Source organism: Mobula hypostoma, chromosome 1, assembly GCF_963921235.1.
Source record: "Mobula hypostoma chromosome 1, sMobHyp1.1, whole genome shotgun sequence".
Lineage (NCBI taxonomy): Eukaryota > Metazoa > Chordata > Chondrichthyes > Myliobatiformes > Myliobatidae > Mobula > Mobula hypostoma.
The window spans coordinates 111,912,703-111,925,609 of record NC_086097.1 but is presented as its reverse complement, the minus strand read 5'-3'; the positions used below and the strand labels follow the sequence as shown (position 1 = coordinate 111,925,609).

The window sequence follows — 12,907 nt, the reverse complement described above, 5'->3', positions numbered from 1 at the left end:
CTACTGAGCATTTTCTGGCTTGACCTGCTGAGTTCTTCACCAGTTCAGTTAGAGCAAATATTTAATTGGAATCTCCTTCCTTTGGTCAAAATATAAAACCAAAACTGTGAGTGGCCTGGTTCAACTTCAAAAATCAGTGTAGCTAAAAAAAAATCCCCAAGAATTTATTAATGAAACAGATTTATTAGAATAAAGCATACTTCAACAAGCAAAATCATTGGTTTTGCAAGAAAAAGTCAGCATTGCAAAGCAAACAAACCTTTGAAAGAGTTGAATATTAAGTTAAAATAAAGAAAGTTTATGATAAGAGTCAGTGAGATTGTGGAAACGGTACTGCAGGGCAACTAGTGCCAGCTTATCAAAGATACAGCCAAACCAAAGTTTGAGGGTTGAAGAACTAGATTCATTTACACTCTTGGCATGAAAAGTGAAACTCAAGAGGCAATTTAGCGTCAGAGCTGTACAGAAACTGGTCTTTCTGCCAGTTTGAAATACAACTGGAGCCCCTAGCCGGGGGCAGTTAGTGGGGGGGGGGGTGGGAGGATGGGTGTTGGAAGATGCAGTATCAGAAGGATAATTCCAGCAGAAGCAAAAAGTAATAAAACAATAGCACTCAATTTTTTTGTAAGTGAATGGTACCAAGAATGAGGGTATGAAATGTGAAGAGCAACTGTAGACATTGGGGTCATTATTCTCCTTTGAACTTTGCCTGATTTGTCCCTCTCAAAACAGTTCTCCTGCCTTCTCCCTATATCCTTTCACTCTCTTACTAATCAAGAACCTATAAACTTCTGGCTTAAATATACCCAACAACATGCCCACCACAGCTGTGTGTGGCAAAGAATTCCATAGATTCACCACCTGCTGGCTAAAGAATTCCTCCTCATCTCTCATCTTGGAGACAGGGGCAGCTAGAATTGGTTAATTCTGACCCAAGTAACAAGTTGGAGGCTAAAGTGAATTATAGGAAACCCACGCATAGCTACTAACTTAGCAACTATCGCATAAGCTCCAGGATAGAAGCTTGCTATTGTACACAAGATAAAGATGGAACTGCACGTGGCTCGCATAAGACATGAAGCACTGAAGTTTGAGGACTCATATAGCACATAGATGCTGAAGATTGACTGAAGAAGACTTACCACATTTAAGGTGATCACGGCACATGCAGGATAGAGGGAAATGAGGTTAAAGAAGATAATAGACAGCATAATAAAAAGACACTTTGAATCGGGACCATTGTTCCAGTTCGAGTGACTCGCAGGTTATGTCAGCTTGTGATAAAGGGGAAAGTTTCTCCTGAAGGTAAACCCTGAACTCCATGTAAATTCTTTCTATCTACATATGTCACAACCAGAGGTTGTTTTTAAAAGAAAAAGATTTTCCCCCCAATTAGTATGTGGATTCTATTTTCTCAGTGTCTCCTCATGAGAATGCATCGTTCCTTGGATTGTTTACCTTTTATATAAAATTGTTTATCTTGGACTAGCTCTGGGTTTTCACTTTATGTTACAGGTGTCTCATTTGGTATCATGAGGATTTAAGATCTCTTTGTATTTATCACTTCTCTTAAATTTGGTATCATTTAATTAGCACGGGATTTTCAATGTCTTGCAATGTGGTTGTTGCCGTTGGGAGTTATTGCTTCATCTGGACACCTGGAATGTCTGATTGGTCCTGAATGCATTTCAGCGGGGGTTGGGGGGGTACAGGCTTGCCAACCGGTCTTTGCTTGGTAGTTGTGGATCCTTGTCTGGTGAAACTTTGACTGAGTTCTTCTGTGTATCATGACTGCTTTCAGTTCTTCAAGATTCTGTATAGTTTGCCTGAGTTCTTGTTAGTTTTGCTGGTAACTTCTGTAATAAATCTTTCGTTTTGTTTGAGTTGCCAAAATTGCAGTGATTCCTGCACTTGAGTTCACTGGTGACCCTTACAACATAGTAGAGTAAATAAAGTATACAAGGATTCAAAGGTCCATTTTAATGCCAGAGAAATGGATACATCCTGAAATGCTTTTTCTTCACAAACATCCACAAAAACAGAGAAGTGCCCCAAAGAATGAACGACAGTTAAATGTGAGAACCCCAGAGTCCCCCCCAGCAAGCCTTCTCCCTTGATATAATAGCAACATAAATTAGCCCTGCCACACATTAAAGTATGTGCAGGCTTCCATAGTTGCGAGCTAGGGCTTTTCTCTTTGGAGTGAAGGAGGACAAGAGGTGATTTGATAGAGGTGTATAAAATTATAAGAATTATATAGAGTGGGCAGCCTGAGACCTTTTCTTAGGGAGGAAATGGTTAATACGATGGGGCATTGGAAGAGAGTAAAGTGGGGAGATGTCAGAAGTATGTTTGTTATAAAATACACAAAGAGTGGTGGGTATGCGAAAAATCGCTGCCAGGGATGATGGTAGAGGCAGGTACGTCAGGGACATTTAAGAGACTCTTAAATGAATCTGATCTAAATCTATTTATCACATTTACATTGAAACATGCAGTGAAATGCACCATTTATGTTAATAACCACCACATGCTAAGGATGTGCTGGGGGGCAGCCCACAACTGTCATCACACATTCCAGTACCAACATAGCATGCCCACAAGAGCCACACACAACCCCCGCCCCCCCACCAAGCCTGGTCTCTGACTTCCCCAGGTGGACTTGCAAACCCAGGACTTCAGCTGTCCGACCTCGATTTCCACAATCACCAACTTCGATCTTCGGTATCAACCACAGGATTCTGGTACTGGAACTCCCAACTCCAGCCCTTGAATTCCAGATTCTCTAGCCTGGGGTTTGGGGTCACTGACCACCATACCTCCAATCTGCAAGGACCTCAAATCCCAGGATTTGCTGACCTCTGGGGACTCGCCCACCTGGGAGGGTCACCAGCCCTCATCCTCGCTGGGCTTCATCCATAGCACTTGTCCACCCAACATACAATACCAGAGCCCTGAGTTCAAATCCCCTACATTGCTGCCCTTAAATCCTAACCCAACTCCTAACTCCCCACTGTCCCAAAAACATTCCCTACAAACCTAAAAAACTGAAGTTTGGCACATGGATAAAAGAAAAACAGAGGGCTATGTGGCAGAATGGTTAGACTGGTCTTAGAGTAGGTTGTAAGGCTTGTATTGTGTGCACTGTTGTCTGTTTGAGATGACCCACTTACAGGTATTGGATAGTCCAATCTGCAACATCATCTTGGATAAGTGAGGAAAGACAAAGGTAGTCATTTTGTTACATAAGGGATCACAATTAAACGCCTACCTGTCAACCAATCACTTGGATCCACCTATCGTTTGCTAGCTCATGCTTCACCCCTTCCTTTTTCTTTTAAATAAACCTATCTTTCAGCTGAAATGAAGGATCTTGACCCAAAGTGTTCACTGTCCATTTCTCTCTACACATGCTGCTTGACCCACTGAGATCCTCCAGCATCTTGTTTATTGCTGCTGATTGCAGCATCTGCAGTGTATGCCTACACAATTCTGTACTATTGCTTAGACACTCTGTTGCATTCTAAAGAAATGGTTTTTGTGCCGATGTGGTCAGGGAGGCTGAGACAAAATTGAGTAGCAGAAATGGATTGTGGAAGACAACACATTGGCTGTGTGGGTGATGGGGAGGCGGGGTGGTTCTGAAAGCAGAGTGCTTCACTTCCTGCAGTTTTTTCTAAGTCAGTGCAGATCTTAAGACTGCATTGTCCCAGAATAACTCAACAACAGACAGAGTCACAGAGCAATACAGAACAGATACAGGCCCTTCAGCCCAACAAATGCGATGAGGTGGAGGATAAATGCGTGGCTGAGGGATTGGAGCAGGGGGCAGGGATTCAAGTTTTTGGATCATTGGGACCTCTTTTGGCGCAGGCGTGACCTGTACAAAAAGGACGGGTTACACTTGAATCCTAGGGGGACCAATATCCTGGCGGGGAGATTAGCGGGGGCTACTGAGGTGACTTTAAACTAGAATGGTTGGGGGGTGGGAATCAAATTAAAGAGGCTAGGCGTGAGGAGGTTAGTTCACAACAGAGGGATGGGAACTAGTGCAGAGAGACAGAGGGGTGTAAAGTGAGGGTAGAAGCAAAAAGTACAAAGGAGAAAAGTAAAAGTGGCCGGCCGACAAATCCAGGGCAAGCATGAAAAAGGGCCACTTTTCAACATAATTGTACAAGGGCTAAGAGAGTTGTAAAAGAGCGCCTGAAGGCTTTATGTATCAATGCAAGGAGCATCCGTAATAAGGTGGATGAATTGAAAGTGCAGATTGTTATTAATGATTATGATATAGTTGGGATCACAGAGACATGGCTCCAGGGTGACCAGGGATGGGAGCTCAACGTTCAGGGATATTCAATATTCAGGAGGGATAGACATGAAGGAAGGGGAGGTGGGGTGGCGTTCCTGGTTAAAGAGGAGATTAACGCAATAGAAAGGAAGGACATAAGCCGGGAAGATGTGGAATCGATATGGGTAGAGCTGCGTAACACTAAGGGGCAGAAGACGCTGGTGGGAGTTGTGTACAGGCCACCTAACAGTAGTAGTGAGGTCGGAGATGGTATTAAACAGGAAATTAGAAATGCGTGCAATAAAGGAACAGCAGTTATAATGGGTGACTTCAATCTACATGTAGACTGGGTGAACCAAATTGGTAAAGGTGCTGAGGAAGAGGATTTCTTGGAATGTATGCGGGATGGTTTTTTGAACCAACATGTCGAGGAACCAACTAGAGAGCAGGCTATTCTGGACTGGGTTTTGAGCAATGAGGAAGGGTTAATTAGCGATCTTGTCGTGAGAGGCCCCTTGGGTAAGAGTGACCATAATATGGTGGAATTCTTCATTAATATGGAGAGTGACACAGTTAATTCAGAAACAAAGGTTCTGAACTTAAAGAGGGGTAATTTTGAAGGTATGAGACGTGAATTAGCTAAGATAGACTGGCAAATGACACTTAAAGGATTGACGGTGGATATGCAATGGCAAGCATTTAAAGGTTGCATAGATGAACTACAACAATTGTTCATCCCAGTTTGGCAAAAGAATAAATCAAGGAAGGTAGTGCACCCGTGGCTGACAAGAGAAATTAGGGATAGTATCAATTCCAAAGAAGAAGCATACAAATTAGCCAGAGAAAGTGGCTCACCTGAGGACTGAGAGAAATTCAGAGTTCAGCAGAGGAGGACAAAGGGCTTAATTAGGAAGGGGAAAAAAGATTATGAGAGAAAACTGGCAGAGAACATAAAAACGGACTGTAAAAGCATTTATAGATATGTAAAAAGGAAAAGACTGGTAAAGACAAATGTAGGTCCCCTGCAGACGGAAACAGGTGAATTGATTATGGGGAGCAAGGACATGGCAGACCAATTGAATAATTACTTTGGTTCTGTCTTCACTAAGGAGGACATAAATAATCTTCCAGAAATAGTAAGGGACAGAGGGTCCAGTGAGATGGAGGAACTGAGTGAAATACATGTTAGTAGGGAAGTGGTGTTAGGTAAATTGAAGGGATTGAAGGCAGATAAATCCCCAGGGCCAGATGGTCTGCATCCTAGAGTGCTTAAGGAAGTAGCCCAAGAAATAGTGGATGCATTAGTGATAATTTTTCAAAACTCGTTAGATTCTGGACTAGTTCCTGAGGATTGGAGGGTGGCTAATGTAACCCCACTTTTTAAAAAAGGAGGGAGAGAGAAACCGGGGAATTATAGACCGGTTAGCCTAACGTCGGTGGTGGGGAAACTGCTGGAGTCAGTTATCAAAGATGTGATAACAGCACATTTGGAAAGCGATGAATTCATCGGACAAAGTCAGCGTGGATTTGTGAAAGGAAAATCATGTCTGACGAACCTCATAGAATTTTTTGAGGATGTAACTAGTAGAGTGGATAGGGGAGAACCAGTGGATGTGGTATATTTGGATTTTCAAAAGGCTTTTGACAAGGTCCCACACAGGAGATTAGTGTGCAAACTTAAAGCACATGGTATTGGGGGTAAGGTATTGGTGTGGGTGGAGAATTGGTTAGCAGACAGGAAGCAAAGAGTGGGAATAAACGGGACCTTTTCAGAATGGCAGGCGGTGACTAGTGGGGTACCGCAAGGCTCAGTACTGGGACCCCAGTTGTTTACAATATATATTAATGACTTGGATGAGGGAATTAAATGCAGCATCTCCAAGTTTGCGGATGACACGAAGCTGGGCGGCAGTGTTAGCAGTGAGGAGGACGCTAAGAGGATGCAGGGTGACTTGGATAGGTTGGGTGAGTGGGCAAACTCATGGCAGATGCAATTTAATGTGGATAAATGTGAAGTTATCCACTTTGGTGGCAAAAATAGGAAAACAGATTATTATCTGAATGGTGGCCGATTAGGAAAAGGGGAGGTGCAACGAGACCTGGGTGTCATTATACACCAGTCATTGAAAGTGGGCATGCAGGTACAGCAGGCGGTGAAAAAGGCGAATGGTATGCTGGCATTTATAGCGAGAGGATTCGAGTACAGGAGCAGGGAGGTACTACTGCAGTTGTACAAGGCCTTGGTGAGAACACACCTGGAGTATTGTGTGCAGTTTTGGTCCCCTAATCTGAGGAAAGACATATTTGCCATAGAGGGAGTACAAAGAAGGTTCACCAGATTGATTCCTGGGATGGCAGGACTTTCATATGAAGAAAGACTGGATGAACTGGGCTTGTACTCGTTGGAATTTAGAAGATTGAGGGGGGATCTGATTGAAACGTATAAGATCCTAAAGGGATTGGACAGGCTAGATGCAGGAAGATTGTTCCCGATGTTGGGGAAGTCCAGAACGAGGGTCACAGTTTGAGGATAGAGGGGAAGCCTTTTAGGACCGAGATTAGGAAAAACTTCTTCACACAGAGAGTGGTGAATCTGTGGAATTCTCTGCCACAGCAAACTGTTGAGGCCAGTTCATTGGCTATGTTTAAGAGGGAGTTAGATATGGCCCTTGTGGCTACAGGGGTCAGGGGGTATAGAGGGAAGGCTGGGGCGGGGTTCTGAGTTGGATGATCAGCCATGATCATAATAAATGGTGGTGCAGGCTCGAAGGGCCGAATGGCCTACTCCTGCACCTATTTTCTATGTTTCTATGTTTCTATGTTTCTAAATCCATGCTGACTATGCTGCCCACCCAACTAATCTCAATTTCCTGCATTTGCCCTTTATCCCATCAGGCCTCTCCCCTCCATGTGCTTCATAAATGATACTACTATACCAGCCTCAACTACTTCCTCTGATGGCTCATTCCACCTGTTCACTATCCTTTGTGGGGGAAAAAATGCCCTCAGGTTCTTTTTAAATCATTTCCCTCTGAGACCTTAAATTTATCTCCCTTAGTTCTAGGTTCCCCTATCCTGGGTTACCATTCTGCTAACCGTTACCATTCAGCATGGTAAATGCCTTTCCCACTACCCTGTCTACCTGTGACACCACTTCCAAACTTCCAATGAACTCTTCTCTTCCTCTATACCATTTCACTAGCCCCAGTGCCCTACCATTCATAAGTCATTCTCTGGTTTGACCTTCCAAAATGCATCGGCTTGCATGCCGAACAATGAGATCCAAGCTTCCTTCAGTTTACTCAGCATTAAAATCAGCACTATATGGGAAAATTTCCAAGATCGATTTTAAAAATATGGAACTTATTAGAATAGATAAAATTATTTAGAATAATGAAAAGCTAGGGTAACAAAAACAATTCTTCCAATGGGATACAACTCAGAACAAGCAGATACTTCAGGCAAAAGCAGGGGGAAAATGGAGCATAGTGAGGCTATGCTGTATATGTAAGATTAATGATTGTACAAAGACAAAAGTCAACAGTTACAATGAGGTTAGGGCAATGTTTTCACTTGGAAATGGGCCTCCGTGGCTCTGTTTGCATGTTCTTCTTGTGACTCTGAAGGTTAAATGGCCATTACAAATTACCCCTTTTTTTAGGTGTGTAGCATAATCAAACACTTCACGGTAATGTGGTGAGAAATGATTACAAGGAAAACTAGTGAGAGAATAGGATTGCACTGTGAATCAGCCTAGGGGTGAAATGGTTTCCTATTCTCTACAAGATCATGAAAAAATTGTGTATTTAACATTTCAAGAACATTTGAATAATCCTATATATTTTGTTTAAGCATTTTTGTTCAGTTAAATAATTACATGTTATATGTAAAAGCACATGAATTGCATACATCATCACACTACAATGTGGTACATGCACATCTTGCTTAAAGTAAACTCAATGTTAAACCAACATTTTGGACCCCTGTGTCTTCATCTGAATTAGTTTAATGTTCTGAAGATACAAAACATAACATTGGCGATGAGGTGTTTTCAAAAAGAAACCGAGACAGCTACTGACCTGTTAAAGCACGACAAGATGTTCAGTCTAAAATAAAACAGTGAGAGATGGTCGAAATTTATAAAAACGTAAAAATGTGCTGAAATGTTCAAGTTTTTAAACAAAGCAGCAAGTTTTCCAGAAGGGAAGACACAATCAAGTTTTTATTTTAAGTCAGTAAATGGAAAAATTCATGGGTTTATAAAAAGTGAGAACTGGGTGATAATAATCATTCAAACAAAAACAGAAATGGCTGGCTACATCAGAAAGATTGACATATTTGATTACATAAAAGAGATGTATACTGAACTAACTGAACAATATCTTGAATTAAATAACCAATGACAAACAAGTGCCAATTTTGTTGAAGCAACACACATAAAAGTTGCTGGTGAACGCAGCAGGCCAGGCAGCATCTCTAGGAAGAGGTGCAGTCGACGTTTCAGGCCGAGACCCTTCTAGTCCTGACGAAGGGTCTCGGCCTGAAACGTCGACTGCACCTCTTCCTAGAGATGCTGCCTGGCCTGCTGCGTTCACCAGCAACTTTTATGTGTGTTGCTTGAATTTCCAGCATCTGCAGAATTCCTGTTGTTTGCCAATTTTGTTGAGTCCATTAGATTTAAAGGCATGCAATTTGCTTCAAAGTTTAACTGCTCCAGCCAAACCAGCAGAAATGAGCTTTGCTGATATTGTCAAAGTGATGCAGGAACATTTAGACCTGAAGCCATTGCTGATTGCAGGACACTTTAGGTTTCAAGAGCAGAATCATAAAGAAGGGGAGTCCATTTCAGCATATGTGGCTGAATTGAAGAGATTGTCTGAGCATTATTAAGACAGTGGTCTTAACGATACACTGAGAAGTATATGGAAGCTTAAAATTCAGCATTTAAAAATGGTTCCTAGCTGAAGCACAACTTACATTTAAAAGAGAGTCGAAATCGCTGTTTCAATGGAAACTGCAGACACACAATTGAGTTGCAGTCAGAATGAAAGTGAGTGTGAACAAAATTACAGCATCAAACTTAGAAACCAGCCTGGGCAAACAAATTATGTTACCATTGTGGCAGGGCTTATATGCACCAAACAAATACACATTTAATGGTGAAACTTGTAGAAAGTAGGTCACATACAAAGAGCACGCTGGGCAGACAAAGATAAATGGACTAAACAGAGAAGAGAAAAAGTGGGAATAACATTCGTAACAGTGAAATACAACAACCAACAAGACACATTGAGCTTGTATGTGGTAAACACAAAAGGAGCAGCATTGTTGGGACATGATTGGCTGAGACAACTACAACTTAATTGGAGATCCATCCACAATTTTCATGCCACATTCCTTGCAATGATGCTATTTGAAAGTGAATTAAGAAAGGTACTGGATGATGCCACAACTGTCTCCATGCCAAACACCATGAATCATTGCCCATCAGAGGACAAACAGGCATTAGTGCCAACCTCTGTGCCTCTGGTTGGAAAGCTAATTGGACCAAGAAAGCATCATGCTGCTCAGTGGAAGCATGAAAGTGGTGAAAGCAGTGGTCTGGCTACAAGAGTTTTTGTAGGTAATCTATCTGAGAAAGCTTCTGATATGTTAATCAGGCAGTTACTCGCAAAATATGGCTTGGTTTTAAGCTGGAAGAGAGTTCAAGGAGCTTGAGGAAGGTTGCAAGAACATGGCTTTTGTGAGTACAAGGATCTACTCTGCCTGCATTAGGGTTACTGGGAGACAAAAAGTTCCTTGTAAAAGTAGATACAAAGACGAGAGCCCAGCTGGATGAACGGAAGACAAAAAAGAAACGAGTCAATGGAGATAGGAAAACAAAGAATTCATCAGATGATGTTGCAGATGAGAAAACTAAGAGGAGAGATGGGATGGTAAAGGAGCAATAGAGGGATTAATAAGAGAACACTCCAGTGAACTGAATGCACCTGCCCAAGATCAAGATGCTCAAACTAGAAAAAAAAGATATATGCACACACACACACACACACATATATGTATATACATGTATATATGAGGGGTGATTGATAAGTTCGTGGCCTAAGGTAAACGGAGTCAATTTTAGAAAACCTAGCACATTTATTTTTCAACATAGTCCCCTCCTACATTGACACACTTAGTCCAGCGGTCATGGAGTATACGGATCTTGGACCTCCGGAGAGTGTCCACGGCTGGGGTGATTGATACGTTCGTGGCCTAAGGTAGAAGGAGATGAGTTATACAGCTCTCATTACATGCACATGCAGTTCAACGCTTTGAGTGATGATGCAGAAAGTTTGAAGTTAATAACTCCACCCCGCCACCCAATACACTTTTTTGGTATAAACCAACTTTTATCTACATAATGAATTCGCTAGAAATCGCATCTCCTACCTCGGGGACCATGCAAATACATTTCCACAAACCAAACAGTACAGTAACCCATGGTACAGCAAATTCGTTTTGGAGGTTATCTCTCGCAAAAGTTTTAAAGTGAAAAGCTATAGAAACGATTTTTCCTTAGCACGACTTTCTAACTTTAATTTTCCCAGAAGGATAAGCCGTAAAAGATAAAAGCACAATAAAACTTTCTGGTTTATACCTTAGTTCCATGATAAAAATCATCGACAGCTTCGAAACCCATAAAAGGGAACTGCATGTGAGTGTGTGTGTCGATGCCCCCTGGCAGGACAAATTTGCCGGATGCGTCGATGACTCTCGCCCCTGCAGGCAGCGGTAAATCGAGCCCCACACCCTGGATGAATCCATCCTCAATGTAGACGTCGGCAAACTCCGAGCAGTCCTCATTCACCACTTTCCCTCCTCGAATTAGGATGCGGTTGTGGGCGTTCAGCGTTGGTTCCATTTTCCAGAGAGATCAGGAGAGTCCGGATAAAACTGTTGATTCCTCCTCCCTTTCGCTCCAGTTTTAACCACAGTCCGTGGCGGTACTACGTTTACCCCCGCCCACCGATGCAAGGGGACAGCGGAAACGGTGGAACAGGTCAGTGATTGCCCGTTCACAGAACACATTTAATATTGCAAGAGACAGACCCTTCCGAAGAAGTGAGACTACCGTTCATTTTGAATTTACAGAGGCTGCGATTGGATTTTTCCACTCACTTCAACACTGAACTGATTCCACAAACTTTGGACTCACTTTCAAGGACTTTATAGCTCGTGTTTTCAGTATTATTTACTATGACTAATATTTGTCTTTTGTACTTGCACAGTTTGTCTTCTTTTGCACATTAGTTATTTGTCAGTCGTTGTGTGTAGTTTTTAATTGATTCTATTAAACCTATTGCATAGACAGAAGAGAGGGAGGAGAGGAGGACTCCAAGCCAGACTGAAATATCAAGAAATGAAAGTTCCTCTACTCAGCATCTTGTTACCAAATGTACAGTGACTGGGGGACAAGACTGAGGACCTAAAGGCATGATTGCTGAATTGAAGGGAAATGAGTAATTGCTATGTTCTTTGTTTCGTGGAGACATAGCTCACTCTGGACACGCCGGATACGTTGGTAAGACTTGATGACTTCTCAATACACAGGATAGACTGAACTGCTGATGCAGAGAAGACAAAAGGTGATGTCTCCGTTTCATGATAAACTCTTCATAGTGCTCAGACACAGCAGTCTTCTTCCCCTGATCTGGAACATCAGATGATTAAGTGCCAACCATTCTACTTACCTGGAGAGTTCTCCTCCATGATCCCGGCAGCAGTTTACATACTGCCAAAAGTTAAAGTTAATCAGGCACTCAAGATACTGAATGTTGCCATCACCAAACAAGAAACACCCCATTCCAACACATTTCAAATCATAGTCAGGACCTTCAATTAAGTTTGTTCAAAGAGATCTCTGCCCAATTATCATCAGCGTTTAACCTGCAGCACCAGGGTCCCAACTTATTCAACCAGTGCCATATTACGATAAGGAATGTCTACTATTCCATACCTGCACCACACTCAGATCACTCAGCTGTCTTCCTCCTACCTGCATACAGGCCACAGCTAAATAGAAAGGCTCCTCAGATAAGGAAAACAGACAGGTTGGTGTGTGAGGCAGATGAGGGAGGCATGGTTCAAATGAGGTTCATGAAAATTATTCCTGGATTAGACAGCTTGTCATACTGTCACGTATCCCATGACGGGTTAAAGATCCAGCACAAATGGAAAACATTTTGGAGGTCAGTATTGCTATTAACTAAAGGAATTTATTAGTAACTACGCAGTAGTTAAATATAAATGCAGATAAATCAAACAGGTTAGCAATGATTATATATAAGTAACTATATCAGTAAGTGTGGAAATATATGAAAATCAGGCTTCTTCAAGTCTAGGGGTAAGTAGATAGTCTTACGACGATGAGTAAAGTTCAGTTCAGTTCGTGGTATTGAGTTGAGTAGTGTTGGAGAGAGGGAGAGATTTGAGTCTTCAGGTGAGCTGACACCGTCAATCTTCCCATTGTCCTCCAAAATCCTTTAGAAGTCACCAACTGTGACCACAAAAAAGGGGACCGTTCTTCTGTGGTGGAATTATCAACCCAGGCGAGGGTTGGATACAACAAATAAC

General features: G+C 42.2%; 1 protein-coding gene and 1 pseudogene across 2 annotated transcripts in view; one reads left to right on the top strand and one right to left on the bottom strand.

Annotated features, from left to right (window-relative positions):
* The window catches only part of dpys (dihydropyrimidinase), a 76,083-nt gene extending 63,448 nt beyond the window's left edge, over positions 1 to 12,635 (bottom strand). The window contains exon 1 of one of the 2 annotated variants that reach the window (XM_063054921.1): positions 12,291 to 12,635. In XM_063054921.1, the coding sequence (XP_062910991.1) occupies positions 12,291 to 12,335 (45 nt within the window). In that variant the 5' untranslated portion in view covers positions 12,336 to 12,635. Of the gene's footprint in view, positions 1 to 10,931; positions 11,474 to 12,290 lie in introns of those variants that run through there. The other variant, XM_063054920.1, reaches the window with a different exon arrangement.
* Positions 9,565 to 10,521, top strand: LOC134349997 (RNA-binding protein 25-like; annotated as a pseudogene).
* Positions 12,636 to 12,907: the final 272 nt, after the last annotated feature.